At 47.6% G+C, this 27,132-nt stretch overlaps 1 protein-coding gene across 1 annotated transcript in view; it reads right to left on the reverse strand.

Annotated features, from left to right (window-relative positions):
• The window catches only part of ATP9B (ATPase phospholipid transporting 9B (putative)), a 204,428-nt gene that overhangs the window by 96,041 nt on the left and 81,255 nt on the right, over positions 1–27,132 (reverse strand). The window contains exon 8 of the mRNA XM_030336998.1: positions 14,201–14,295. Within this exon, the coding sequence (XP_030192858.1) occupies positions 14,201–14,295 (95 nt within the window). The remainder of the gene's footprint in view (positions 1–14,200; positions 14,296–27,132) is intronic.

Consider the following 27,132-nt stretch of genomic DNA (forward strand, 5'->3'; position numbering starts at 1 on the left):
AATAAACAGCAAAAGGAAAACAAAAATGCTGTTTTTCCACTTATTTCTTTAAAATACAAGTGAAACACTGGAACAGCTTACACGCAGATACAATGCATATAAAAAGTATATGAATGCGTATGAACACAGATGCGTGCAGAAAAGGCACAATACACTTTCAGAAGAAAGGACAGGGTGAGTTCTCACACTTTATGTCAGGTGACACGATTTTACCTTTTTACAAGATACTTTTAGTTACGTGTGTATTGCAATCTCCAGCGAGTAGGAAAAGACAAAGAGCTGAATGAAAATCCAATAGATAAAATAAAACAACTCTAAATACATTCACCTAACCTAAAACTGAGACACGGCTGCCCGGCCCATGAGGGAGGGTCAGGAAAGGAGAGGGAGGGGGGACTGCCGGCCAAGGTCCCCGAAGAGCAGCGGTGGCCAAAGTGGGGAAGAATCGTCCTTCCGCAGGAGAAGAAACAATTCTTGAACATCACGACCGATCAGAGGGAGGGGACATAAATACCAAGACGGGTAACACTGTTCATTTATTGGTGGAAAATAGAAGGAATTTCCATTTGATGTAAGGACAGACTGTCTGCAGACAGAGGCGGGCGGACGAGAAGCCGCGAGAGGGCGGCCCAGACTGAAAGCATGGACGCGGACGAGGGCGGCAGGTGATGGCAGACAGTCACGAGGGCTATGGACATGCTTTCTGGCCTGTGGCTGTGGCCTCACGGGTGCAAGTGTGTGCAGTTTCACTATGTGCGATTTACTGCCTGCTGACTTGGCCTCAACGTCACAGAAAACACACACGCAAGATGACCGCAGGCAGCATGAGGACCAAGGTGGAAACGACAGTCACCGACGGGTGTTTCTCATCTCTGGCCTTCTGCTCAGAGACACAGAACAATTCACCTTCCAGTCCTGTCTGCCTGTTTCTACTTCAGCAATCGTGTCATCCTAAGTGGCCTCACCTTCCACTTGGTCTTTTTTGGCAGCTTCTGTTCAGACTGTGGTATCCTCTCAGATTTCTTAAAATATATTAGAGACTCGTATTTACTCTCTTCTCTTCCCGGAAGACCTAGTTAAGCTAGGCTTGTCAGCTCTCCTCTCCCAGTAGGAGCCCCAACTGGCGGGCTTAAAGAAAATATTCTTGGGGCATCTAGGTGGCTCAGTCAGTTAAGCGTCCGACTTCAGCTCAGGTCACGATCTCACAGTTGGCGTGTTTGCGCCCCGCGTCGGGCTCTGTGCTGACGGCTCAGAGCCTGGAGCCTGCTTCGGATTCTGTGTCTCGCTCTCTCTCTATCCCTCCCCAACTAGTGCTCTGTCTCTCTGTCTCTCAAAAATAAACAAATGTAAAAAAAAAAAAAAAAAAAGAACAGAAAAGAAAGAAAATATTCTTTAGCAAAAAACAAGCAACAGTCTAAAATGTTATGGCTTCTTTCATTTCTAGAAAACAGATTATTTTGCTGCTTACATTTATCTCCTACTTTAATTTTAATCCAGGTGAGTGGAGAGCACACAACTCTTCAAGCAGCCTAGAGTTACTTGAACAACAAGTGTGAAAGAACTGATTCTAATACAAGTGGTAACCATAACAACTCCAGAGGGAGCACCCTGTTCTAAGGGCAGCAAAATCCTCCGAGAGAGCCAACTGTGAAGTGTCGGTGCACACGGCCCGGTAGGAAGTACGACGGCAAATCAGAGAAACTCGCCAGAAAACGGAAGGAAGAGACGGTGTGGCGGAGACTCCTGTTAAAGACAGGACTTTCAGGCTTTCGCTGGGCACATGGCTCCACTGAAGACCCTCCCTCCCTCACCCCTCTTTCCAGCTCTCACCACGTGGGGCGGAGCACAAGGAGCGGGGGGGGGGGGGGTGTGTGTGCCGTAAGGCCCACGGGCCCTCTCCCCGCCCCTGCCCTCCCGTCCTGCTGGCGAGGCTGGAGGGGAGCAGTCACGTGGGACACAGGTGACGGTCACATGTCAATGACGACAGAGCTGCCCTCTCAGCCTCGGACCACCCACCTCTGGGCTGGTGAGTGAGGGGGAAAAACCTCTCTCTTCTAATTTGTGTCGTATCAGTTCGGGAAGCAGAAACCACTCTAGATCTCAGGGGCAGAAAGGGATTTGCTTGCTAGATGGAATGAGACACTTCCAAACTCACCCGGAGGGATGAGACTCATGACTGAACCTCCCAAAATGACTCTGAGAATGTTACCAAAACGGTCCTCCGCGGAAAATACCTTTGCAACTGCAGAGTTCAAGAGACACCCCGGAGCCGGACCCCAGGGTGAGGGGGACACCACAGCTGCCACTTCTGCCCGGGACACCGAGGGCGGCCCCTGCCGGTGCAGAACTGCCAACAGGGCAGAAGGAGGCCCCTTCCTCTCCTGCCCTGTAACTTCTTCTGAGAGTCTGCCGAACCTGGGAAAGCTCGCTCACATACCTTCATCAGGGCCTGGAAAACACGCACCGATGAATTTTCACGTTTCTAGAGAACAGAGATGCCCCGCTGGATGAAGGGTGAGCACAGCAGCTCACCTCAGCGGGTCGGCTACTGCAGCTTAGAGGATATGTTAACTAATAGAAAGTTATTTTCAAGTTAATTAAGTCAAGCTGGTTTGCACAAGAAAAAACACATCGTGTCACAATTGTAGACTTAGGGAGATACGACAAGAATGCCCAGCGAGCAGCCAAGCAGCTCCTGGGAGAAGGCGCGTCTGGGAATCCGTCATCATTTCAGCATTACGCCGTGGAAATATTTTTCAACACATGAAGCTCGCGTACAACAGACTACCTTCTGATACATGGAGATCGAGAGCAACCCCAGCAACAATCCTCACTTCTACATGCACATGAACATTCAGAGGAATGCCTTTCATCTAGTATATTAGACATCAAATGACTGAATAATGGCACAATAATGAGAATGTCATTCGAAGCTTTTCACGATAATTTAAAAATCATTCTGAAGTTTTCAATAATGTAGGAAAGCCTCTGCTATTAGGTCAAGGGCAACATTTGTTCGCATTACTTAAAGGTCATTAAAATACATCCTTAATCATAACATGTGGTTCATTACAAATAAAATTGCCTTTCGTTCAATAAAACTAATTAAATGTAAATGGTGTTGTTTACTGCTACGTAGATCTTTTGGAATAAATCAGCAAGTCATGATTTATTGTGACCTCGCTGTTGTTAATAAATCCGCCTGATCGCAAAAGCCAGAAACATGTTTCCCGAATGTGTGTGGGCGCCTGAAGCACGCCTTCTAGACGCCTGTGCGGCCGCGAGAAGAGACCCTACCTATGCAGGGTCGGCAGCACGGCCAGGGCGAAACGGCCCGTTCAAACCGTAATTGTCTGATCACATCAGGTGACCAGGGGATACGACAGAGCCGGACAGGCTATTCCTGGCGATGTCCTCAGTTCTGCAAGAAAAGCTCTAGGATTTCAGGGTCACTTCTTCTTAGTGTCAGGATGCTCAACTGACGGTGTCACAAACCGTGATGACATCGCATGCCCCAAATCCATCACGTCAGACACAGAAAAGTCAAAGTGAGTGGTAGTCAGGGGAAGTGTATTAATGGGGAAGCTATTAATGGAAAAACCAAATCGTCTTGCCCGAATCCATAATGAAACCAGAGCTTTTTCCCTATGAAAAAAAAATCCAGGGGCGCCTGGGTGGCGCAGTCGGTTGAGCGTCCGACTTCAGCCGGGTCACCATCTCGCGGTCCGTGAGTTCGAGCCCCGCGTCAGGCTCTGGGCTGATGGCTCGGAGCCTGGAGCCTGTTTCCGATTCTGTGTCTCCTTCTCTCTCTGTCCCTCCCCCGTTCATGCTCTGTCTCTCTCTGTCCCAAAAATAAATAAAAAACGTTGAAAAAAAAAAAAAAGAAAAAAAAATCTATACAAAATGCCAAATTATATGAAGCTACAAATTTAAACTGATTAATATACCAGAAATTCAGCTAAGCTTTCCTTTTTTCTAGGATATACTGCTTTTTGGTTTTACGGTCATAACAGAACTTCAAATGCTTTCATTTTACTACACCGTTACTTTACTTAAATGCTTAATCACACTCTCTATCAAAGTGCATCCACCATAAAATTTTAAAATTAGCATTATCTGAACCGCATGCTACAACTCTGTAACTGCCCTCGAAACGTATACACGCGTGTCACTGATAAAAATGAGGAGCACATCCTTGTGATCTTGAGCGTAACAAAATGTCACCTCCTGTGGATCACGGCACACGGGACAGGCAAAGGTACAGATGAGGACACAATAGGATTTTAACTCCTCTCCCGACACACGACTTACACACAGAACTGCCAACGGCGCAGAAGGAGAGCCCCTCCTCACCTGCCCGGCAAATTCTCGTGAGAGTCTGTTGAACCTGGGGAAGCTCACTTTCCCGAGTGCACGCGTGCACCCGTGTGCCCTTTAACCGCATACACGCCCGTGCCATCGCCCCATCACACCCTCTGCAGGGCTGGCGATTCCACCCCTGGCCTCCGTCACGGCTCACCCGCTTTCCTAGAATTCTGCGTTAACACCAGTACCCCGGGTACCCTCGTTTGTTTGCCTTACGTTTGGCTTTGCTTTCGGGCACGTTCTGTCTAATACAGGTTTTAACTTCACACTTTTCTTTCTACCTCTCTTAGCAAAATTAAGGCCGCTACAAATGAGCATTTAGCGCAGGCGTTCCCAACCGTCCACGCGGGTGACTCGAGAATTCTTGCGAAGGAGACTCAGCGGGCAAGACTCGGGGTGGCGCCCCCACGTGGGCCAGGCAGCAAACAGAAATCCCTCCCGGTCGGTTGGCGTTCGCGATCTGCTTCTCCCCCGCTTAACCCTGGAGAGTTTACGGAGGACGCGGGCTACAAAACAAGACGAACACGCGACGGAGAAACAGTGGCAGCCGCCAAGCAATCCGCTCGAATCGCATCAGAAAGTCAACAAGCCGCAAGAACATCTCGTGACAGAAACGAATCCATTTTAGCAAACAGTATGAGAAGCGTAAGCTAGATGTCCTAAGTAATAAGGTGACGGCCCAGCTGTCTTTTGCCACATTGAAGAAAAGCACAGCAAAGCAGACAGAAGACAGGGGAGTCTGGGCGAGCCTGGGAAAAAGCTGAGAGAGGAGGAGACCGCAGGGCGAATTTCCGGGCCCCGGCCCAGCACGACCGGGCCTTTTCACAGCGCGTGACACCAAGCAACGCGTCTGACACTCCCTCTAACAACAATCCCGCAGCCACGCAGATTTCGGGATGGGATCCAACTCCCTTCTCTGTGAGGCTACGTGCAGGGAACGCCTGAAGAGGTATGACACCGCCAGTGCTAACGACAAGCATCGCTGCCCGCTCACAGGCACCGCGTCGGCAAGACAGCCTTCTGATCACAACCGAGCCTCCACAAGCATAGAGGAAAACGTGTTTCCGTATTTACCACGGGAAGCTTAAAACGTTTACGTGGCAAAAGACACTGTAAATCGAGAACTCGAGAAGCAGACTGGCAGGCGACGTTGGCAACAACGCACCTGGCCAAGGTAGGGAGCGACGGGCGCGCTGCTATGCTGACGCGGGGATGGAAAGCTCGGAGACGGAGTGAGGGCAATTTTACATGTCTGCAAAAATAGCGAGCTATTCAGTACATGGCACTGCTGCCGTTGGTCAACAAGTTGTTTCCTTAAGTCTGATTTCCCACTCACAGCTTGACTCCAAATAAATGCTAGAAGGATAGGAGATTTGATGTGTAAAGCGGGAATCGTTTTTAAACTGAAAATAGAATCATGGAGTAGAAACATTCAAAGCATAAAACCGAAGGCAGTAACCAATTTATTTTTTTTCACGTTTATTCATTTTTGAGAGACAGAGAGAGACAGAGCGTGAGCAGGGGAGGGGCAGAGAGAAAGGGAGACACAGAATCAGAAGCAGCTCCAGGCTGCGAGCCGTCAGCACAGAGCCCGACGCGGGGCTCGAACTCACGAACGGTGAGATCATGACCTGAGCCGAAGTCGGACGCTTAACCGACTGAGCCATCAGGTGCCTCAGTAACCATTTTATTTTTAAAAACTGTTTTTATTGAAACACAACTAACATATAACATCGTCCAAAGTCAAGGTATACAACATGCCGACTGGACACATTCGCCGCTGCAGTAAGACTGTCACTGTAACAAGAGTGATGACCACGGCCGTGTCACGTGCGATAATCGGAATGGCAGCCGTGGCGGCCATGTCACGTGTGATAATGAGCACAACAGCCGTGTCACATGTGATAACGAGCACCGTGGCCATGTCACGATCAGCACCGCGGCCGTGTCACGTGCGATAACGAGCACCGTGGCCATGTCACGTGTGATGACCAGCACCGCGGCTGTGTCACATGTGATGATCAGCACTGTGGCCGTGTCACGTGCGATAACGAGCACCGTGACCGTGTCACGTGTGGTGATCAGCACCAAAGCCCGCTGGATAAGTAGCCATTTTAAAAAAGAACCATTTAAAAAAAAAAAAGAAGGAAAAGAATCACTTTTGCATTACCAGCAGGCCACTCTACAGATACAGTAGACTCTCAAAGGGACAAAAGAAACCATAAATGAAAAACGTGGACGAGACTTGAGAGCAGAAACCGATGCAAATGCTTCACAAGCTGCACACAAAGACCTCTAAAAACATACAACAGAAAAACAGGCAGATACCACAGCACAAACTTATAAAAGATAAACGTAAATTTGAACAAAATGCCATTTCCAGTCATCAGATGGGAGAAGACAGGTCAACCGACGGACTGATACACAGGAAACGCACACGCTGCTGCCGTCTTCGGGGACGTCTTGGCAAAAGAACCAAAATCCTTCAGATATGTCTGTCTTTTGATTTCTAACCCTGTTTATAAAACGTCCACGTGTTAACTTTCGTATTCACCGATAAACACCAGCCTGGTCACTGAAGTTAGAATGTGTCAAGCACCACGCAGCCATGAGCACTTGCAGAGACACACGTTTTCTAACATAAAAAGGAGACACAAAACATACCGTGGAATAAATATCCTAACAGAAGAAAGTATGTGCAGAGCTATCCAACCACCCAAGTGCGTGGTGAGGAGAAGGGACAGAAGGGACGCTGTCGGGAGTAACTTTTAACCAAATGTGAACAGCAGCCAACGTTAACGAGTAAAATTATGGTAGTTTTCCATCCTTTTTATGATTTATATATTATTTTCAATGGCATTACTGTCATAAGCAGCAAAAATTAATCTCCACTTCTTTTCCGCAACGAGTGCTAAGAGAAAGGGCTGGTTGGCCTGGAAGCCGTGAGGCAGGAGGGTGGCCCCATGCACGTGCGCTCCAGGGCCCGTCCTCCTAGCATGTCTGTCCCTACAACGAGGAAATCCACCAAAAACAAAGACCCATTAATTCAGTGTTTTAAAATTTTATGCTTGATGACCCATCTTTTAATTATAATTTGAATTCTTTTTAAAAAAAATTTTTTAGGTTCATTTATTTTTGAGAGAAAGAGACAGCACAAGTGGGTTAGGGGCAGAGAGGGAGAGGGAGAGGGAGAGGGAGACACAGAATTCGAAGCAGGCTCCGGGCTCCGAGCTGTCAGCACAGAGCCCAACGTGGGGCTCAAACTCACGAACCATGAGATCATGACCTGAGCTGAAGCTGGATGCTTAACCTACTGAGCCGCCCAGGGGCCCCTCACTATAATCTGATGTCACATAGATCAGTTAGTCCACAAGGCATTTATATCTCTCATTAAAAATTAATCAAGGACTTCTATAAGCTATGTTGCTGTAACTGGTATGAGACTTGCCCTCCCACCAAAAACATTGGGGAAATGAACAAAATATGAGAAACAGCCGTTTTCAGACATGGGACGCAATGCTTCCGGAAGCACCCCTGGGTGGCCAGCTTCCTGCATAAGTGGATTTTTCCACCCCCACAAAGTGAAGGGGAAGCCAAGCCCACAAAGGTAGTCTTCTTAAATTTAGGGACAGAGACCGGAGCTCAGGGGGGCAGGGCAGTTAGCATTTGCAAAACCCCGAGAAGGAGACAAGGTGGAAAGGACCAGAGGCCCCTGCGCTGGTGCCACTGCTCGCCTGGCTGGGAGGAGGGAGCTCTGGCCAGGCAGAGCGCACCCAGAGAGCCCTAGCCAGAACCAGCCCCAGAGATGACACAGATTGGGGGAGAGACCAAGTCTGACCAGCCAGCCACTCAGAGGCATCTGTGAACAACCAAGAATTTTCATGGTTATCCCAGAAAGACCAGGCTTTTGTAGTAGGATTACACCAGCATTGCAATAAAGGGAATTCGAGGCCCACCCCAGGAAAGTTTAACAAGCTTTGAAAAGATCAAGTGATTTAAATGAAACTATAAACACATCGGGAGAGAGGGAAAAAAAGCTACTTAATAACAAAAAGAAGAGAATCACCTGGAACTTCCAGATATTAAAAATAGAATATTTGGAATAAATAATTCGCTGGACAGCCTTAACAGAAGACTCGATACTGCAGAAGATAAGGTTAGTGAATCTGAAGACAGAGCAACAGAAACTATCAAAACCGAGCCACAGAAAAGAGCACGAGAGTGCCAGTGGACTGTGGGAATAACGAGTGGTCTCCCACACGGGTCGTTCAGGCCCCAGACAGAGGGGTTGGGCAGAAAGGCATGAAAAATAAAGAGGAAAAGTTTTTGAAATTGGGGGAAAAAAAACCACAAACAACAAACCCGAAGCAAGACCAATCAGCACATCATTCACGAATTCCTGAAAGAGCGCCCTGAGGAAGAAAAGACAAAGAGGAGACAGAAGGGTTGCAGAGCGTTTCAGAACGACGTATGCCATGAGGCAGAGCAGAGACAGCTCCGAGATGACAGCAGAGACCAGAAAAACTGTCAAACAAAAACTTGAAAAACGTCTCCCAAAAACGAAGGTATAATAAAAACATTTTTCAAGCAAAAATTCTCACAGTTAATCAAGCAGACTTCTCCATGACGTACTGAAAAGTTTTTTGAGTTGCAGGAAAATGACACTGAACGGTAAGTTGGACCCACACACAGGAAAGAGGGCTGCGGAACTGGTGAATGTGCAGGAAAGTGGAAAAGATGGGTTTTATTTTTTAATATCTTCTTAACATGCTTGACTACTTTAAGCAGAAATATATCCATTTTATTGTGTGGTTTGTAACACGCAGAAGTAAAACACATGACACGGTAACACAAAAGACAAGAGGAAGGAAGTGGAAGTCTACTGTGCAAGTTTCTTAAATTACAGATGAACTGGTATAACACCAGTGGAGAGAGACGCTGGTGGGTGAGGAACATGCTGGAAACCAGAGAACAACCACTACAAATAGAACCAACTCTTACAGCTGGTAAGTCAATAACAGTAAGTAAACAAAAATCTAAAATAATACCTAAAGATGCAAAAAAGGAACATAGAGATGAGATAAGTAGAAAATAAACAGCAAGATAATTGCCTTTACCTCAACCATTATTATTAGGGTAAATGTACGCATTAAGAATGCAACAACTGTCAGTAAGTAAAAAAGCAATATCTACTTCTATTATGTTAATAAGAAACCCACTCCATATATAAAGAAATAGACACTATAAACATAAAAGCATGGGAAAAGATATGCCATGCAAACACCAATCAAAAGAACACTAGAATCACCATATTAACATCAGACAGAGCAGATGTCACAACACAGCATTCGATCACACATAATGAAAAAAGGTCAATTCACCAACAAGATGAAATAATTCTGAGTGTGTACCTAACAGCGATGCTGCAGAGTACATCAGACAACTGATGGAATTCAAAGGAGAAAGAGTGTATCTTAAAATTCTTGTTTCGTTAATTAAGAGAACAAATGGCAGAAAATAAGTAAAAATATACAACCTTTAAACAACAGTTTCCATCAACTTGACCCAATGAGCACTTACAGGATATCCACAGAGCAGCAGAACACAGTCTGTACCCGGAGAGAGCACGTGCCAGGTCATGGCACGAGTCCCAACTTGTACCAAAGGACTGAGATAAAACATAACGCGTTTGACGAACATAACATGGTTAAATAACAACTAAATTACAAAGGACATCAGGAAAATCCCCGACTACAAGGTAAGTAAACAATGTTTCCAAGTAAACAAAGGATGAGAAGAAATCCCAAAGGACCTAGAAAACATTTAACAAAAACATAATAAAAATATAGTATGTAAAATTTGTGTGATACAGGTTAAGTAACACTTAGGTGTGTTACAGCTAAAGGCTTATAACAGAAAACAGCAACGTAAAAATCAAGTTTACTTCCACTTTAAGAAGGTAACAAAGAATAAAAAACTGAACACAAACTAAGTGAGAATGAAGGGAATAAATATCAGAAAGAAATAAGTAATACAGAAAATAAACCAACAATAAAGATGATCAAAGACACCAAAAGCAAGTTCTTTGAAATATGACTAAAATCAATGAGCCTCTGATGAGACCGGACTGACTAGGAAGAAAAGATATAAATTACCAATATTGACGATGCAAGGGGGATCCTACAACCACTAAAAAATAGTGTAACAGAAGGGAAAAATGGGTGATGGGCATTGAGGAGGACACTTGTTGGGATGAGCACTGAGTGTTGTATGTAAGCCAACTTGACGATAAATTGTATTTTTAAAAATAATAAAAATTTAAAAAATAAAAAATAGTAACAGATTATGAATTTTATACCATTAAATTTGGCCACTTATACGGAACAGATAATTCTTCGACAAACATAAATTTCCAATGAATAATAAATCTGATTAACTCTACTATCTACTTTAGAAATTCAATTCATAATTACCTCCCCACCAAGTAAACTTGTAGCTCAGATAGTTTCAAGGCTGAATATGTCCAATAGTAAAAACGAATGACACCAATCTTACACCAACTACTTCAACAAATACAGGAGGCAAAAAGACTTCCCAACTCAACTTATGAGGCCAGCTCACCCCTAGGTAACAAACCAAAGGCATTACAACAAAAGCAAAACAAAATACAAATGTTTCCAGTCCATGTCAATCATCGTGTTAACAGATAACAAAGAAAAACCATTTGATCATGTCAACAGACAGAAAAGCTTCTGAAAAATCCAATACCCATTCATAATAAAACGTCTCAGGACGTTCTAGGAATAGAAAGAATTTCCACAACCCGATAAGGGGAATCTTAAAAAAGCCTACAACTACCATCACAAATGATGTTAAGAAGCTACCTGTTCCCCAAGAACGGAAAGAAGAACGGTTTCATCACTTCCGTTCAACAATGCAATTAGCGATCGCAGCCAGTGTGATACTGCGAGTAAAAGAAAGAGAAGGCCGTACATGCACACTTGCATAAAAGAGCTATAGTGTCTTCTTTGCACATAGCGTCATCAGGTGGAAAGAACATTCTAGGGGATGACACAAAAGTCACTAAAAAGGCACGCACAGACATTTCACCAAAGAGGATACAGAGATGGAAAACGAGCACATGAAACAACGTTCCACGTTACTAGCCGTTACGGAAATGCAAACTACAGTGAGGTGTCACTACACACTTACGGAAATGACTAAAGTAAAAAAATAACAAAAATAAATCACCCCACCAAATTTTAGCAAGGCTGTGGAGAAACCGCAGCAATCATGCACGGCCGGTGGGGGTGTTTGATGGCACAGCCACTGAAAAGCAGGCTGGCGGGTTCTTTTTTTTTTTTTTTTTTTTTTTTTTTAATTTTTTTTTTTCAACGTTTATTTATTTTTGGGACAGAGAGAGACAGAGCACGAACGGGGGAGGGGCAGAGAGAGAGGGAGACACAGAATCGGAAGCAGGCTCCAGGCTCCGAGCCATGAGCCCGGAGCCCGACGCGGGGCTCGAACTCACGGACCGCGAGATCGTGACCTGGCTGAAGTCGGACGCTTAACCGACTGCGCCACCCAGGCGCCCCAGGCTGGCGGGTTCTGCATGCACACTTTCTCACACATCCCTGACTTGTGACTTAACGACCTCCTAGCTTCCCATTTGTGCCTGCCCCCTGTGGAGTGGGCACAGCTCACTCCATATCCTACGGAATTTAAATAAACCATCCCAGAACATTGAGAATTAACAGACTGGAAACAAATCATCCGAGTGGTGTGCCACCTGGCACTGACTGAGAAAATGATCCAGAACAGTAGTCTCGACAATTTTCCAACACAACTTCTGACCCGGGGAATCATGGACACCACAAGATGTACTGAGATGATACCAGAGATCTAAGAATATTTCTGTGTCTAAACAGGGAACAATTAAAAACAGGACACACTTTGCATACATCTGGTTTCATCAATTCAATACTACACGCACATGAGCGCGTATAAAATTCTGACTGGCAAACACCAACACAAAAATGGGCAGGAGAGAAGGGCCAACAACGAAATAAAGACAAATTTCTAGTGAACACATGGTACAAATTTCCAACTGAATTAGTATCCAAAGACGTACAAATTAAAACAATGAACTGTCCAAATTTTCTCTAAGAAACTGAGATTTTTTTCTTCACTATTTAAGTGTTTTGAAGCACGGTCACCAGTAATTACACTCTGGTTACAGGAATATGGGCACGGCTCTTCTGAGGTGACCTATGACCTACTAGAGCGGAAGCCTAGGCACTCCTTCACCCACACCCCGCTTCTACCTTTCACAATTTCTCTGAGAAAGGAAGACTTGCTACTTACAGGCCTCGTCTTCACGTTCATATATTTAAAAAATACACATACTGGGGGCTGCCTACTTGGCCCACCCAGGACAGAGGTGCACGATGTTAGCTGGTGAAATGAGAGGGATCCTTCTCCAAGTCAGCAGTCGGGAAACCAAGATGTGGAGCGCCAACCTGGCAACCCGCACCCTCTCCTGTGTCACCCTTGGGGTAAGAATGGTTGTGTGTGTGTGTCTGTGTTAAAGGACTGCAAAAAAAAAAAAAAGAGAGAGAGAGAGAGAGAGAGAGAGAGAGAGAGAGAGAGAAAGAGAGAGGGAAAGTCAGGAGGAGAGGTTAAGTATGACAGACATATTATATGACCTGCATTATCACGTGACAATGAATGGACAGAACAAATAAGCAAATGCCCATTCGTGACAACAGGTTTTGGAAGACACAGATAAAACATATAAAAGAATGAATTTCAACCTAGGGAGCACCAAACATACAGGCAACCAAATAGAACCAAATACTTCCAAGTTTTACACACGCCACACACATTTAGTTCCCAAAAGGTCCAGTGTGCACAGGATGGGGAAGGTCAGTAACCGGAAACCGCATGCAGTACAAGCAACTATTCCTATCCGGACCCGACCAATCTAAGGAAAGTGACCAAATCTATACTACCCAATCCCCTTCCGTTGACCGACAATTGCGTGAGTCAAAGGTCTTTCTTGGACCATCGCAAGTTTTCTTTAGTCTACGCCGGTTATGAGAAAATCATGTCAGAAGAATGAAGCTCCTCTCATTCAGATATATACTACATCTCACACGAGCACCAAGCGGCCTCCACTGTGGTTTTGTTACAAAAAGATGTGTGCAGGCTTAGGAGAGCCTCAGCACTTGTGAGACCTGGCTGAAAATGCTGAAATCCAGAGGCACGGTTTCCTCCGATCCCAGCCGTGCCTACTCCCGGGAACAGAGGGGCACTGGGCGGAGACCATGCGAGGTGCTGAGGGTGCGCTCCTCCTCCTCTCTGGGCCAAGAGACACCGCAACACGCCCCTTCCTCCCGAGGGAAGAAGCTTCTCCGCCATCACAAGAACGGCGCAACACGAACCAGGCTCCACAAGGAGGCGAACTTCATCTGGGCTCCGAGGTCTGCCAAAACTACGGCAACCAGACCACCAGGGAGCCAGTTAGCAATAATGGACTCACTTAGCCCCACCAGAAGTTCTCAATCTTAACGATTACCCAACTGAGAGGGTTTAAAAGTAAAAGACCAAAAGGAAAGGGAAAGTGAGAGCAAAGGAGAGAAAAGCGAGCAGGGCATGTGCTAAGACACCACAGAAATAATTTTGGCGTAATTTTCAACAATCCTTCGTTAGTAATCATAAAATTATTTTGAAAAACTGTCAGGGCATTCAGTAAGCTAGCTGGTACACAGAAACTGTTTACTGCCCGGCAGCGAGCACGACACGTGAATGGCACCGGAAGCGCAAGGACACTCACCCCCAAGGCTGGCAGCCTCTGCGTGCAGCTCACCGCCACCTTCAGCTTCCAGTCAGTTTCACCATCGAGCTGGTCAGTGCGAATAAAACACGAACCTTGGAATGAAAGAAGAAAGTTCCGGAGTTACAGGTACTTTAAGAGCACAATTCTCCAGCACAGTGGGATACAGAAATGATGCCTCTAGAGATTCACGGAAACAAAACTCCTTACAAGGCTTCATTTATTTGATTCACAAACGAGTGTGCAGAGAAGATCCAGGTCATTAACTGATCACTTACCTCCTACGTGCTGTTCTTGCCTATTAAGGCTTAGTATTAATTAGTGCTTTATTTTAGAAAACCTGCATTGACCATTCCCACCCTCAATTCATGTTCTGATGATAACGGAATATGCAAATACACAAAAATGTCCCAAGAACGTGCGCCATAATGTTGCTAATAAATTATCTGATGTGCCACCATAAAACAGGTTCAGTAATAAAAGCACAGCTAAAATGTCAAAACCCCGGTAAGGTCTATCGTCATACGACCCTCTCAGATTTTAACATGAGAAAATATTAAATTACAAAATTCGATTTACTCTTGATCACTCTCACAGCATTTCTCAGAACCTATCCTAAGACAGATAAACAAAAAATGACCGACGTGCCAGATGACCCTGTAACGTTATTTATGGTAATGAAAGGCTGGGAATCGGTGAATCAAAGGAGCACGAGCAGCAGGAAAACACAGGGCCCAGGTGGCAGACACGGAGGGAGGGGACAAAGGAAAGGGAGGGAGAGAGAGAATGAGAGAGAATGAGAAAGACCCCCATTTTTACTGGTAACGATCCCTTGGGTGCACATCGCCAGGTGAAGAAAGCGGGATGCAGATGCTGGGCGTGGAACAGCGCCTTCCCCTGACAAGCCAGGTGGGGCAGGGAGGGGACGTGCAGGTGGGGACGTGGGGATGACGTCTGCCACACCCGAGTGCCCCCCATTTTACACTGCTCGCTCTGAAACCATATGTGTTTTACATAATTAAAAAAGCAAATTACACCAAACTTCTAAAAAGCAACCCCTAAAAACAAGCACATAAAACGATACATTAGCAGTTTCATTACCAGATGAATTCCAGTGACTTAAGGTTTTTCAAAAGCCCACTTACAAAATACACTGGTTGTAGAAACCCACACCAGCATGCGTGTACCTTGGTGACTCACGACAAGGACCTGGTAGACAACTGCAACCTCCCGAGAAGACCCTGCACGTGCCCCGTCCCACACAGCCCTCCCTCCTTGTAACACTACCGTCGCTCGCACTTCTTGCTTTGATTGAGAGTCTACCCCCCAAGTCCCCCTCAAGACACTACAGCCGAGCCTTGTCCATTCTGGGCACGTCTTCCAAGTCACATTTCATCTACAGGCCCTCCCTGCTCTCCCTCTAAATTGTCTACTGAAAGGCCCCGTTTGCATCTCACTGACCGAACACTCATGATCCAGGCCAACCATCTCCCCTCCACCTGGGGGTCCCATAACCCCAGCTCCCGCACCCGGAGCCCAGCTCACACTCCAGGGACCATTAGAACCGTTGCCCGACTTCCATCCAGAGGCACCGTGTCCAGGCTCTGCTCTGCTTTGATGCCAACAGGCCCTTTGTGCTCAACGCCCATACCCACGCCTGCACTACAGGTCGAAGAAAACAGAAGTCTTTCCTTCCTTCTCAGAATAAAGAGCTAGAATAAAATGTAGAAAGAGAGGCATCCGCTCTTTGGATTCGGTCTTGTCACCTGGTGACACAGTTCCTGTGAGAAAGTATTGATTCCTTGTTGCAATTTATCCGCATTTCAAGACAATGAGTTGGCCGCCTGCCATCTTCACGAGACGACCGGTTAGGCACACATGTGTGTGCGTGTGTGCGTGCGTGTGTGTGCCGGGTGACCTCCAGTGCCGTTCCGCTCATTACAGAGTCTCAAGCTGATCCACTGTTGGAGAGGGGGAGACATCTGATTTTCAGAATTACCACATTATGAAGACTAAAATGTCCAGTGTTCAACAAAAATCCCAAGGCACACAAAGTAACAGCAGAGTATGGCCAATTTAAAGGGGGGGGGGGGGCTGCCAAACAACAGATACTGTCCCCGAAGAAGACCCGACGTCAGATCTACTAGACAAGGACTAGTCTAAAAGATGCTCAAAGTCAAGAAAATAATTATGAACCAGATGGAATCAATAAAAAGAGAGAAAACATAAAGAGAAAAAGGAAAAAAATTCAACAGCTGAAAAATTCAACACATATAATAATGTCAGTGAAAAAGTCCCTGGGTAGAGTCCAAGGCAGACTTGAACAGGCAAAAGAAAGAATCGGTGAACCTGAAGACAGGGCAATAGAAATGGCCCAAAATGAGGGACAGAAAGAAAATGAGCTGAAAAACCATGAACAGAGACTGAGAGACCTGTGGGACCCACCACTCAGCCCAGCATACACACACAGTGGGAGTCCCAGAAGAAGAAGAGAGAACGGGACCAAGAGACTATCTGGAGAAAGAATTACTGAAAACATCTCACATGTAATACAAGACACAGATGTGAACACCTATGAAGCCCAAAGAAAGCCAAGTAAGATGAACTCAGACCCACTCTGACACAAGTTCTAACCAAACTTCCAAAAGACCAAGAATCTTGAAAGCAGCAAGAGAGAGGGGAATCATCACACCCAAGGGGCCCTCAGTAAGCTTATCTGCAGATTTTTCACCAGAAACTTTGGGTTTGACAGAAAGTGCACCAACACATTCAAAACGCCGCACGAAGACAGACCCGTCACGTGTGACTCCTATACCCAGCAAGACCGTGCCGCAAAGCGAGAGGGAGATCAAGACGTTCCCAGACAGACAAACGCTGTGGGAGGTGGGGACCACCGACCTTTTCTGCAAGAGCTGCTTGTTCCCGGGAGTAGGGCAGACGCAAGGACAGGACAGGAGACAGTCACTAGAGGCCGTGCGAGCACTAAGGTCTCGGGGCAGGCCAGCCCACGGCAGGTTATAACACGAGGAGTATGGCCACAACAGTCTATAACTGCACTTGGTTTTCTACATGATTTCAGAGATTCATAAATCTGAAGAAAAGCAATCATTCCTCTAAAAGTTGAAATTATGTAACTTTGGCTTATAATTCCACATCTTGTTTTGTACATACTTTGAAACACTATGAATGCACTCAAAATAATTTTTAGTTTATGTTTTTGGACACACGATGAATAAAGATGTAATTCTGTGACATCCACAAAGGGGTGGGGATGGAGTTGTAAGTGAGCAGATTCTTGTACGTTATCGAACTTAAGTTGGTACAAACTGAAATTCCACAATTGTATCTTCAGGATGCTGAATGTCATCCCCGTGGTAACCGCAGCGAAAAAAGTTCTAGAATGGAAACAACAGGCAGTGAGAAAGCAATTTAAACACTTCACTACAAAACATTCACCAAAACAGAAAATAATACAGAAAGTGACGGATCAAAAAGAGCTCTAAGGCACATGGGAAACCAACTGCGGTGAAAAAGTCCTTCTCCATCGTTATGTTAAGATGTAAGTGGGTGAAACTCTCCAAAAAGAGAGACGGGCAGAATAAGTGAAAACGCACAATCCAACCACATCCGGTCTGGAGGACACTCCCTTGAGCTCCAAAGACACACAGAGGTTGAAAGAGGAAGGATGGTGAGAGATGTTCCGTGGGAAAGAGTATGGCAATTTGTCACAAGATTAAACACAGAATTAGCAAATGAGGCAGCAGCTCCACTCCTGGGGATAAACCCTTAAGAACTGAAAGCAGGGTCTCCAGAAGAGAAGCGTACACCGTGTTTTACACGGTCACAGCATTACTCACAGGAGCCAAAACACGAGAAAAACCCAAGCGTCCACTGATGGAGGCGTGGATACGGAAAATGTGCTCTGTACATACAGTGTAAGACATCGAGCCTTAAGGAAGGAAATTGTGCAATACGATGCAACATGGACGAGCCTTGAGGACGTTATGCTAAATGAAACCAGCCACACACAAAAAGACACATACTGCAGGATTCCACTCACATAAGGTTCTTAGAGGAGTCAAATCATAAAGACAGAAAGCAGAATGCCGTATGAGAGGAGGGGAGAACGAGGAGTTACTTTTTAATGGATACAGAGTTCCTGGCCTACAAGGTGAAAAGTTACAGGGGCAGAGGACTGGTGTAGTTGCACAACAATGTGAATGTATTTAACATCATGAAAGCTTGCACTTACAAATGGTTAAGACGGAGTGACGCTGTGATTTATGAGAAATATGTATTTGGTCTTAGTCCACAATTTCTCACTCTCTGCTCCTAAATATCCTACCTGTTGAGAGGGATAAAGGTGTCTTTTGTTAATGAAGGAGACTTCTGGACCCCCACTCAAGGGCGGGGCTGTTGCCAGGACGACCAACCATGTGATCAGAGGGTTGGAACTTCCGGCCCCACCCCCGACCTCTGTGGAGAGGGGAGGGGCTGGAGGCTGAATCAGCCAATGGAAACTTCCGGTCACACCCCCGACCTCCCCCGGGAGGGAGGGGCTGGAAGCTGAATCAGCCAATGGGAATTTCCGGTCACACCCCCGACTCCCAGGGAGGGGAGGGGCTGGAGGCTGAATCAGCCAATGGCCAAAGATCTAATCAACTGTGGCTATACAAAGAAGCCTCGGTAAAAATGCCAAAGGACAGGGTTCAGAAGCTTCTGGAGATTGGGAAGAGTGCTGTGCGGGGAGGGATGGAAGCCCCACAGCCCTTCCCCAGACCTGTCCCTATGATCTCTTCCTCTGGCGGTTGATTCTTAGCCTGTGTCACCTCCTTGAGCCACCAGGTGAGCGGCAGTGTTCCCCTGAGTTCTGTGAGCCGCGGCCGCAAATTGCCAGTTGGTCAGAAGCACGAGTAACAAACAGCCTGGGACTTCCGACCGGTGTCCGAAGTCGGGGTGGGGGCATCTTACAGGACTGAGCCCTCACTGCGCAGGATCTGATGCTGCCTCCGGGTGGACAGTGTCAGAATCCGCAGGCACCCTGCAGGTGTCCCGAGAGCTGCCTGAGCTTGTGTGTGTGGGACCCTCCCTACCCCAACTTTGGAACCGGGTCCAAGAACTCTAAAAGAGATAATAAATTTTATGTTATGTGTATTTTAACACAGTAACAAAAAAGATACATTTAAAAATTAAAAGCATTCACCAGCCTTGTAAAAAGAAGGCTTACTGTAAAACAACAGTAAGGTGGTGGGGTGTGGTGAGAGAGTGCACACAGGTCAATGGAGCAGAACAGAGCCCAGAATTAAGCCCCATAAACACAGCTTCAAGAAAGGAGCAAACACCGTGTCATCGGGAAACGGCCCTGGGAAAACCAACCAACGCCCCCCCAACCTCCTGCCGAAAAACTGAATCTAGACGCAGACCTTACATCCCTCAGGAAAATCAACTCCAAATGGGACCTAAATGTAAAAGACAAAACTATAAAAGTCCTGTAAGACAATATAGGAGAAAACCTAGGTGACCCCAGGTGTGCTGAGGGCTTTTTAGATACCGCACCAAAGAAACGATCCGAGAGAGAAATATGTGATTAGCCAGACTTTGGTAAAGTTTAAAACTTCTGTTCTGCAAGACATCATCAAGAGAATTAGAAAACAAGCCACAGACTGGGAGGGCGAACGTTTGCAAAATATACATCTGCTACAGGATCGTTATTCAACACATACAAAGAACTCTTCAAACTCAACAGTAAGGAAACAACCTGATTAAAAAATGGGCTGAAGCCCTCAACAAAGAAGATATACAGACGACAAGTAAGCACGTGAAAGTCTCCAAGTCTCCACGTCCTCCCATGTCATCAGGGATACAAGTCACAACCACGGGGAGACAGCAACCCACCCCCATTAGAACGGCCCATGCCCGGGGCGCCGACCAGGCCGAGTGCTGACGGGCTGTGGAGCCCCAGGAGCTCGCGCTCACTGCTGGCGCGGACGCAACATCGTGCAGCCCCCGCGGAAGACAGCTTGCTGGCTTCTTGCAAAGCTAACCACAACCTTACGGCAGAATCCAGCAGGACTGCTTGGCATTTACCCAAAGGAGGTGTGAACGTAAGTCAACACAAAAACCTGCACGTGCGTCTCCTACCAGCTGCTTCCGTAACTGCCAAAACTCGGAAGCAACCAGGGTGTCCCTCAGTAAGTACACGAACAGACTGTGGTCCATCCGGACAACGAAGCATCAGTCAGCACTAAAAAGAAACGAGCCGTCAGGCCATGAAAGACACAGAGGGAATTTTCACGCACGTCACTCGATGAAAGAAAATCTGATACGGCGTTCTGGAAAAGGCAAAACTAAGGAGACCACAGAACGATCAGTGGCTGCCGAGGGATGAACGGACGGAGCGCGAAGGATTTTTACACACAGCACCACTAAGGAAAATACTCTGTACGATGCCATAACAACACATGTCTTTATACGTTTGTGCAAGCCGACAGAACACGAACCACCAAGAGCGGAGCCTCACGTAAACCCGGGGCTTTGGCTGGTGCAGGTGCATCTACGGTAACCAGTGCACCGCTCTGCTGGGGTGTGCTGACGACAGGGAGAAGCCTTACATGCGTGAAGGCAGGGCGCACACGGAAAATCTGTCCCTCCCTCGTTTGTAAACCTAAAACCGCTCTAAGACAATAAGGTCTAGGGGCGCCTGGGTGGCTCAGTGGGTTCAGCATCCAACTCTTGATCTCAGCTCAAGTCTGGACCTCAAGGTTGTGAGTTCAAACCCCTCACCGGGCCCCATGCTGGGTGTGAAGCCTACTTAAAAGAAAAGTCTGAAAATATATTTTAAAATGCATTCAGATTAGTACAGAATATATCAACCGACACCTTGTACAGTTGATCCTTACACTTATACAAGGATTGTTTGAAAATAAGTACAGTACAATATAGTACTAGAAGTGCATTTTCTTTTCCTTATAATTTTCTTTCTTTTTACTTACAGAAATTTTTTTTAACGTTTGTTTGTTTTTGAGAGAGAGGGAGAGGCAGAGCACGAGTTGGGAGGGGAAGAGAGACAGAGAGGGAACCACAGAATCCCAAGCAGGCTCCGGGCTCCGAGCTGTCGGCACAGAGCCTGACGTGAGGCTCGAACCCACGAACCGCAAGATCATGACCTGAGCCAAAGTCAGACGCTTAACCGACTGAGCCACCCAGGCGCCCCTCCTTATGATTTTCTTAATAACGTTTTTCCTCCAGCCTGCTTTACTTTAAGAACACAGTATACAATACATGCAAAATGTGTGCACTTTATGTTATTGGTAAGGGTTCCCGCCAACAGCGGGCTATTGGTAGCTAAGTGTGGGGGAGTCCAAAGTTATACACGGGTTTTCAACTGCACAGGGGCGAGGCGGGGTAGGTGGTAGAAAGTGGCCCTGACCCTATGTTGTTCAAGGGTCAACGTACAAACATTCGATCTCTGCAGTAAAGAAACCCTGCGAGTAACCAGAACAGCAAGGAACCAGCACTGCAGAAGCCACACTTAAGTTTACACTTGAGCACCTACAGAGGGAGACTCCTTCCAGTTATACCTTCCTCATACGTAGGTTCAGGGCCCCGTTCCCCCGACTCTCAGGGCTGCCCGCACCCACAGACTTCACCGACGGCACTACGGACGGATGCGGCCCGGCACCCGCGTGCTCTGGTGAGCGGCTGGCTGCATGCACGCTGCCTCCGGAGCTCGCCGCGGCGGGTGCTGGCCAGGGCACTTCCTCTCCACCTCAGCAGCCAACTTCATCAAGAACCCATCTCACCGCCTTTCCCCTTCTATCCAGGAGAGACCACGGCAAAACAGGAACATTAAATAAAAGGTTTCCACAGTATCTTGAACTACTTTACTAGTATGGACGGCATAACTTTAAGCGTCCCGAAGCTGCTTAGACTCAGACGGCAGAACCAGATGACAACAGCTGACTTTTCTGACATCTAACAGACCCGTTAAAGATCACTTATCCATAAAGCAGCTCAAATGACATGGCTATTTAACAGTTAAGTTGTTAAAATAATTTAAAATGGTTAAAATACACTATAGATGCTTATAATTAAAACAAAAATAAAACTGAATAGTGGTGGGAGGTTATGAATAATGATATGTTAAGAAGAACAGATTAACTGATAAAATGCAAATAAAGACCTGATGATGATTTTACAGGAAACGTCTGGAACTATTCACTAAGAACGGCTGATAGGGTGACAAAGCAGCGCCACCAACTTGTACCGCAAGTCACAGGTACAGCTGTGCTTTTCCTCAACACAGGTTTCCACACGATGCTGCCCCTACAGGTGTATTCAGTACTCCCTGAACAGAAAGCAGTGCTCCTACTGACCTTAGCAGGTTTACAGACGAGGAATTAGAGAAGCAAATAAGCCAAATCAGAAGGAATAAAAGAAGTTCTGGGAGACACACACGGTCCAGGTTGATAAGGAAGCCAGACCCAACGTCCTATTCTAGAAATCAGATGGAAGGGCTTCTGCGAAAGTCACCGAGGGAGAGGGATCCGGCGGGCATGCCAAGTGGCTACGATATACAGTTACCGGAAAGAAGACCCGTCACAACATGCTTCACGCACCCAGAACAGTCAGCTTAACAAAGCAGGTATACTCACTCGCGGAATGTAACGGTCTTTTCTGCCATGACTGGGATCCTCCTGAACCTCGGGGGGCCAAAGGACCGCAATAAAAGAGACCACTGCGGGGTGGGGAGAAGGAGGGATACAGACTGGGATAAAGTGCCAGGGAGACGAACCTGGGTACATAGGATTTAACACAAGTACACTACGGGGTGTCTGGGTGGCTCAGTCGGTTGAGCGTCCCACCCTTGGTTTCAGCTCGGGTCATGATCTTGTGGTTTGTGAGATGTGACATCGACCCCCTTGTCAGGCTCTGTGCTGACAGCATGGAGCCTGCTTGAGATTCTCTCTCTCTCTCCCCCCCTCTCCCTCTCTACCCCCCCCACCCCTCCTCTGCTGTCTCTCAAAATAAATAAACTTAAAAAAAAAATTTTTTTTTAATGTTTTTATTTATTTTCGAGACAGAGAGAGACAGAAAATGACCAGGGGAGGGGCAGAGAGAGGGGAAGAGACAGAATCTGAAGCGGGCTCCAGGCTCTGAGCTGTCAGCACAGAGCCCGATGAGGGGCTCGAACTCATGGAGTGTGACATCATGACCTGAGCTGAAGTCGGACGCTCAACCGACTGAGCGACCCAGGCGCCCCACAAAATAAATAAACTCTAATAAAAAAAAACGTAATGCAAGTACACTTCTTTAGGGCCTGGCTCATTTAGAAAACACCTTCTAAAGATGGTTATGGGGAGGCACTAACAGAATACCCCAAATTAAGGAAGGAGGAAATATGGCGTCCACTCTCCTGATTAGAAACTGTTCCGCACCCGCCCCTCAAAAAACATATGGAGGCATGTATGCATAACACCAAGTCACTTACTTCTTTCTCCTCGAAAAAGGAGGTCACTAATATTACTGACCGTCTACGAAGTGCCTGATATGTGAGCTCCCATCAGACAGGAGGCAGGTAACGTGCCGCTGCCGCGAGCCTTGAGTTGCAGCGCCCCGAGGTCGGCGTGGGAAGGGCACACTGCCACCACGAGGTCATCCGACTCGTACTAGCACATAAAGTTCACCACGGCTGATCAGTCAGCAGTCTGAGCCGTGTTATGCAGACCTCAAACGTTTTATTTGGGTGCTGGTGGTTGGTCAGGCACGTCGTGTGTTTTCAGTGACTTGGCTGACCTAGTTCTGTGAAGTCCACTTCCCCTGTAGCAGGGACACTCCCGATGTCCCTGAGCAGATTTTTATTCCTGGCTTCCTAAGGGCTACTCCTGGCCCCACATAAACTTCCTGTTGGCTCGAAGGTGGTATCCGGATTCACGCGGTCGGATTTTTACCCTTTACCACGGATGCGTGTGGCTGGGAGGCCACTCCCCCGGGTCAGGAGTTCGTTCGTGATTCTGCCCCATGTTCAGTCAGGGACAGACCAGCAGCTTGAGGCTCTCTCCGTCCACTCCTGGGGCCACAGCCATGGGTCTGGCATACGGACGTTCTTCTAGACTAACGGGGAGGCGTGGGATTGCGCTTCTAAGCTTGGCTTCGCAGGAGCCACACCGGAGTGGGCAGCACACCCAGAAGACTGTGCTTAGGGCCCCTGAACCAGGCAAGGCTCTGACTGCTGATGGGGGTGCGTCCTGCAGCAGCTTTTCCAGAACGCCCCACTCTGACCACGCCCGAGCAGAGCAGCCCAGCACACGCGTGCAGTGACGAGTGCGACCCCGTGGGACTCTTCCTGGCTCTTTCCCTGGTTCCGGCGGTGAAATTTCTCGCTGGGCTCTGTGTCCCTTGGTGGTGTATATCAGGGACCCTCCCTCTGAAAACTGGCCACCAAGCTCTCCATTGTTGTCAACACGACCCTTCGGCACGAACTCCCAGAAGGTCTGTTCCCAATCAGCACCACAGGGAAAGCTGCAGAGATCTCTCGCCCCAGGCACGGGAAATGCCAACGGGACAGCAGCTTGTACGTGGGTGCCGGGGTTGGAGGGGTTGTGGCATCTCCTCCGGGCACGTTACTTTCTGCCCCACAAGCTAGCCGGCGGGGGTAATAGCCGGGGCCCTGTTACTCCCAGCCCGTCAAAAGCGAGCAGAGCTCTGGCCAGCAGAGGGAGGGCCCATCCATGGGGCCAGGGGAAGTGAGCCATTAGTGGAGCCCCCTCGCAGGGCGGTGCCCTGGCCTCAGGCTGGCGGTGGCGGGGAGGCGGAGCCAGTCCCCGGATTCCAGGCTGCGCTGGCGTGGAGTAGAAGCCGCTTCCCCGTGGAGCCAGATTGCACAGAATCAGTCTGTTCTTCCTGAGAAAGCTCTCGGAGGAACGGGAGAACGACTGCTCCCGAAAGACACATGACTGAACGCTGAGCTTACCTCAGGCACTGTGTTCGGTGAAACATACAAGGCTCTAGTCCTTCCGGCCAGGGGTGACTCTGCCCCCCGAGGATACCTGGGAACTTCTGGAGACGCTGCTTGTTTTCAGAACCGGGCGGGGAAGGGGGAAGCCACCGGCACGTGACCTGAGGCAGGCAGGGGCTCAGCAGCCTGTACGAAGACGCATGTGGCCCCAGACGGCGGCGGCGCCCCAGCAGGCTCCCGATCCCAGGCCGGGCTCACCTCGGCCGGGAGGGCAGGCCTTGGGCCGAGCGCCAGCTCTGCGTCTCGCTCACCAGCGCTCCCCGTGCGGCGACCCCATCTCACGGAGGCTTTCTCCTGCCCGGCGGGAGAGGTCACATGTTCCTCACGGCCGTCTCGTAAGACTTAGGGGCAAGTGTAGGAAAGCCTGTCGGTGAGTGGCAGACGGCAGGAACCCCGGATTTAGCTAACCACGCCTCAAGCTTGGGGTACTGGGTAAGGCAGAAAGGTAAGAGTGCGTCTTCACAGAGCTCGGTCCAGGACGTCTCCCGCAGGCCGTGCGCCAGCCCCACCGCCCCGCGGGCCCCCGGAGGAGATGCGCTCTGCCACCACGAGCACCTCCCTGCCCTCTCACTGCTCTCCTCCGCCAGCCGGGGCACTCCCGACGAGTCCGTTCGGCGTCTGCGGTGTGCCCCACGGAAACCCTTCACCAGTGACGCCTGCAGTCCTTTTAGCTACTCTCCGCCACGGGCATCAGTGCTGCCCACGGGACCAGAGGGGGTCCCCAGAGGCGGAGTCCCTCTCCCGAGGCCCGGTAAGACTGACAGCTGCGAGACGCTCTCCGAGTCACCCATCGTATCAAGTGAGGACTCCTGGAAGAGACCTTTGTCTGATCGCGTGCACTTTACATAAACAAATTGTTACGCGTTACCTGTCACACGACCTACCACAAGGAGGGTATTTTGTACGAACGGATTTCAACTAAAACGAGCCCAAGGAAATCTGCAGTGGGTCTTATTTTACAGTTAGACAGTTTTCCAAAACTTAAACGTACGTGCGATTATATACGTGCGGGTGCATGCGTGTGTCCTGCTATAAATTTAGCTGCGCAGGGACCGGACTCTAGGTTCTGTCTGACACGTGCCGTGAGACGTCCGTGCCGACAGCCCTGCTCTAGGTGTGACTTCTAACATATAAAATAGTAAGAAGGGAAACTCACTAGTGTCTTAAAGTTCAAATATTCTGTGGTTCTAAAATAGCGAGACCAACACCTAGATCTCTATGAACTTATTAAACACCGGAAGAAACAGAGCTGCCTTTCTTTAAAGAAAAAGGGATATGCTTCATATTAAATAATTATATCCTGCTTTAAAAATTTAGAGACAATAGACATCTTACTAACCTTCGAGTACAGTTAACATTACTAACCTTGCGGTAACGGAGATGATTTAAAAAGAGAGACCGAACTGTAGCAAAATCAGAAGTACGGCCAACTTGACGTGTCTTACACAAACTCTATCTAATCATGTTTAACAGCAAGCAGTAGCTACGACGGATGCCAGTGAACGCTCGGCAAAAATGAATTATTAAACTGGCCTGCTCATATCCTGTTACAGACTTCTTATGAATACTTGATTTTATTTTGTATTAATTGACAAGAGCTGACAGGAAAGGACAGGTTTAATGACAATCAAATGAAGATCAACTGGGCCATGTGTCACACAGGAGAGCTGCATCAAGTAGTGATAAAGTAACTGCTGGGACACGAGGAGACAGAGCACAGGAGTCTGTCATAGACCGTGATAAGTTATCCTGTAATATTAGTAGATTGCCTGCAACAGCTCGCGAATCCAATAGCTCTCAGAGACGGGTACAGTATATGCCCAACAAAAGAAAAATAGATATTGACTCTGCATACGTAATACCAGATCGTTTGCCATTAAACTTAATTTCTAAATCATTTATGGGACTTAATGAC

This window comes from Lynx canadensis, chromosome D3 (genome assembly GCF_007474595.2).
Source record: "Lynx canadensis isolate LIC74 chromosome D3, mLynCan4.pri.v2, whole genome shotgun sequence".
NCBI classification, from domain to species: domain Eukaryota; kingdom Metazoa; phylum Chordata; class Mammalia; order Carnivora; family Felidae; genus Lynx; species Lynx canadensis.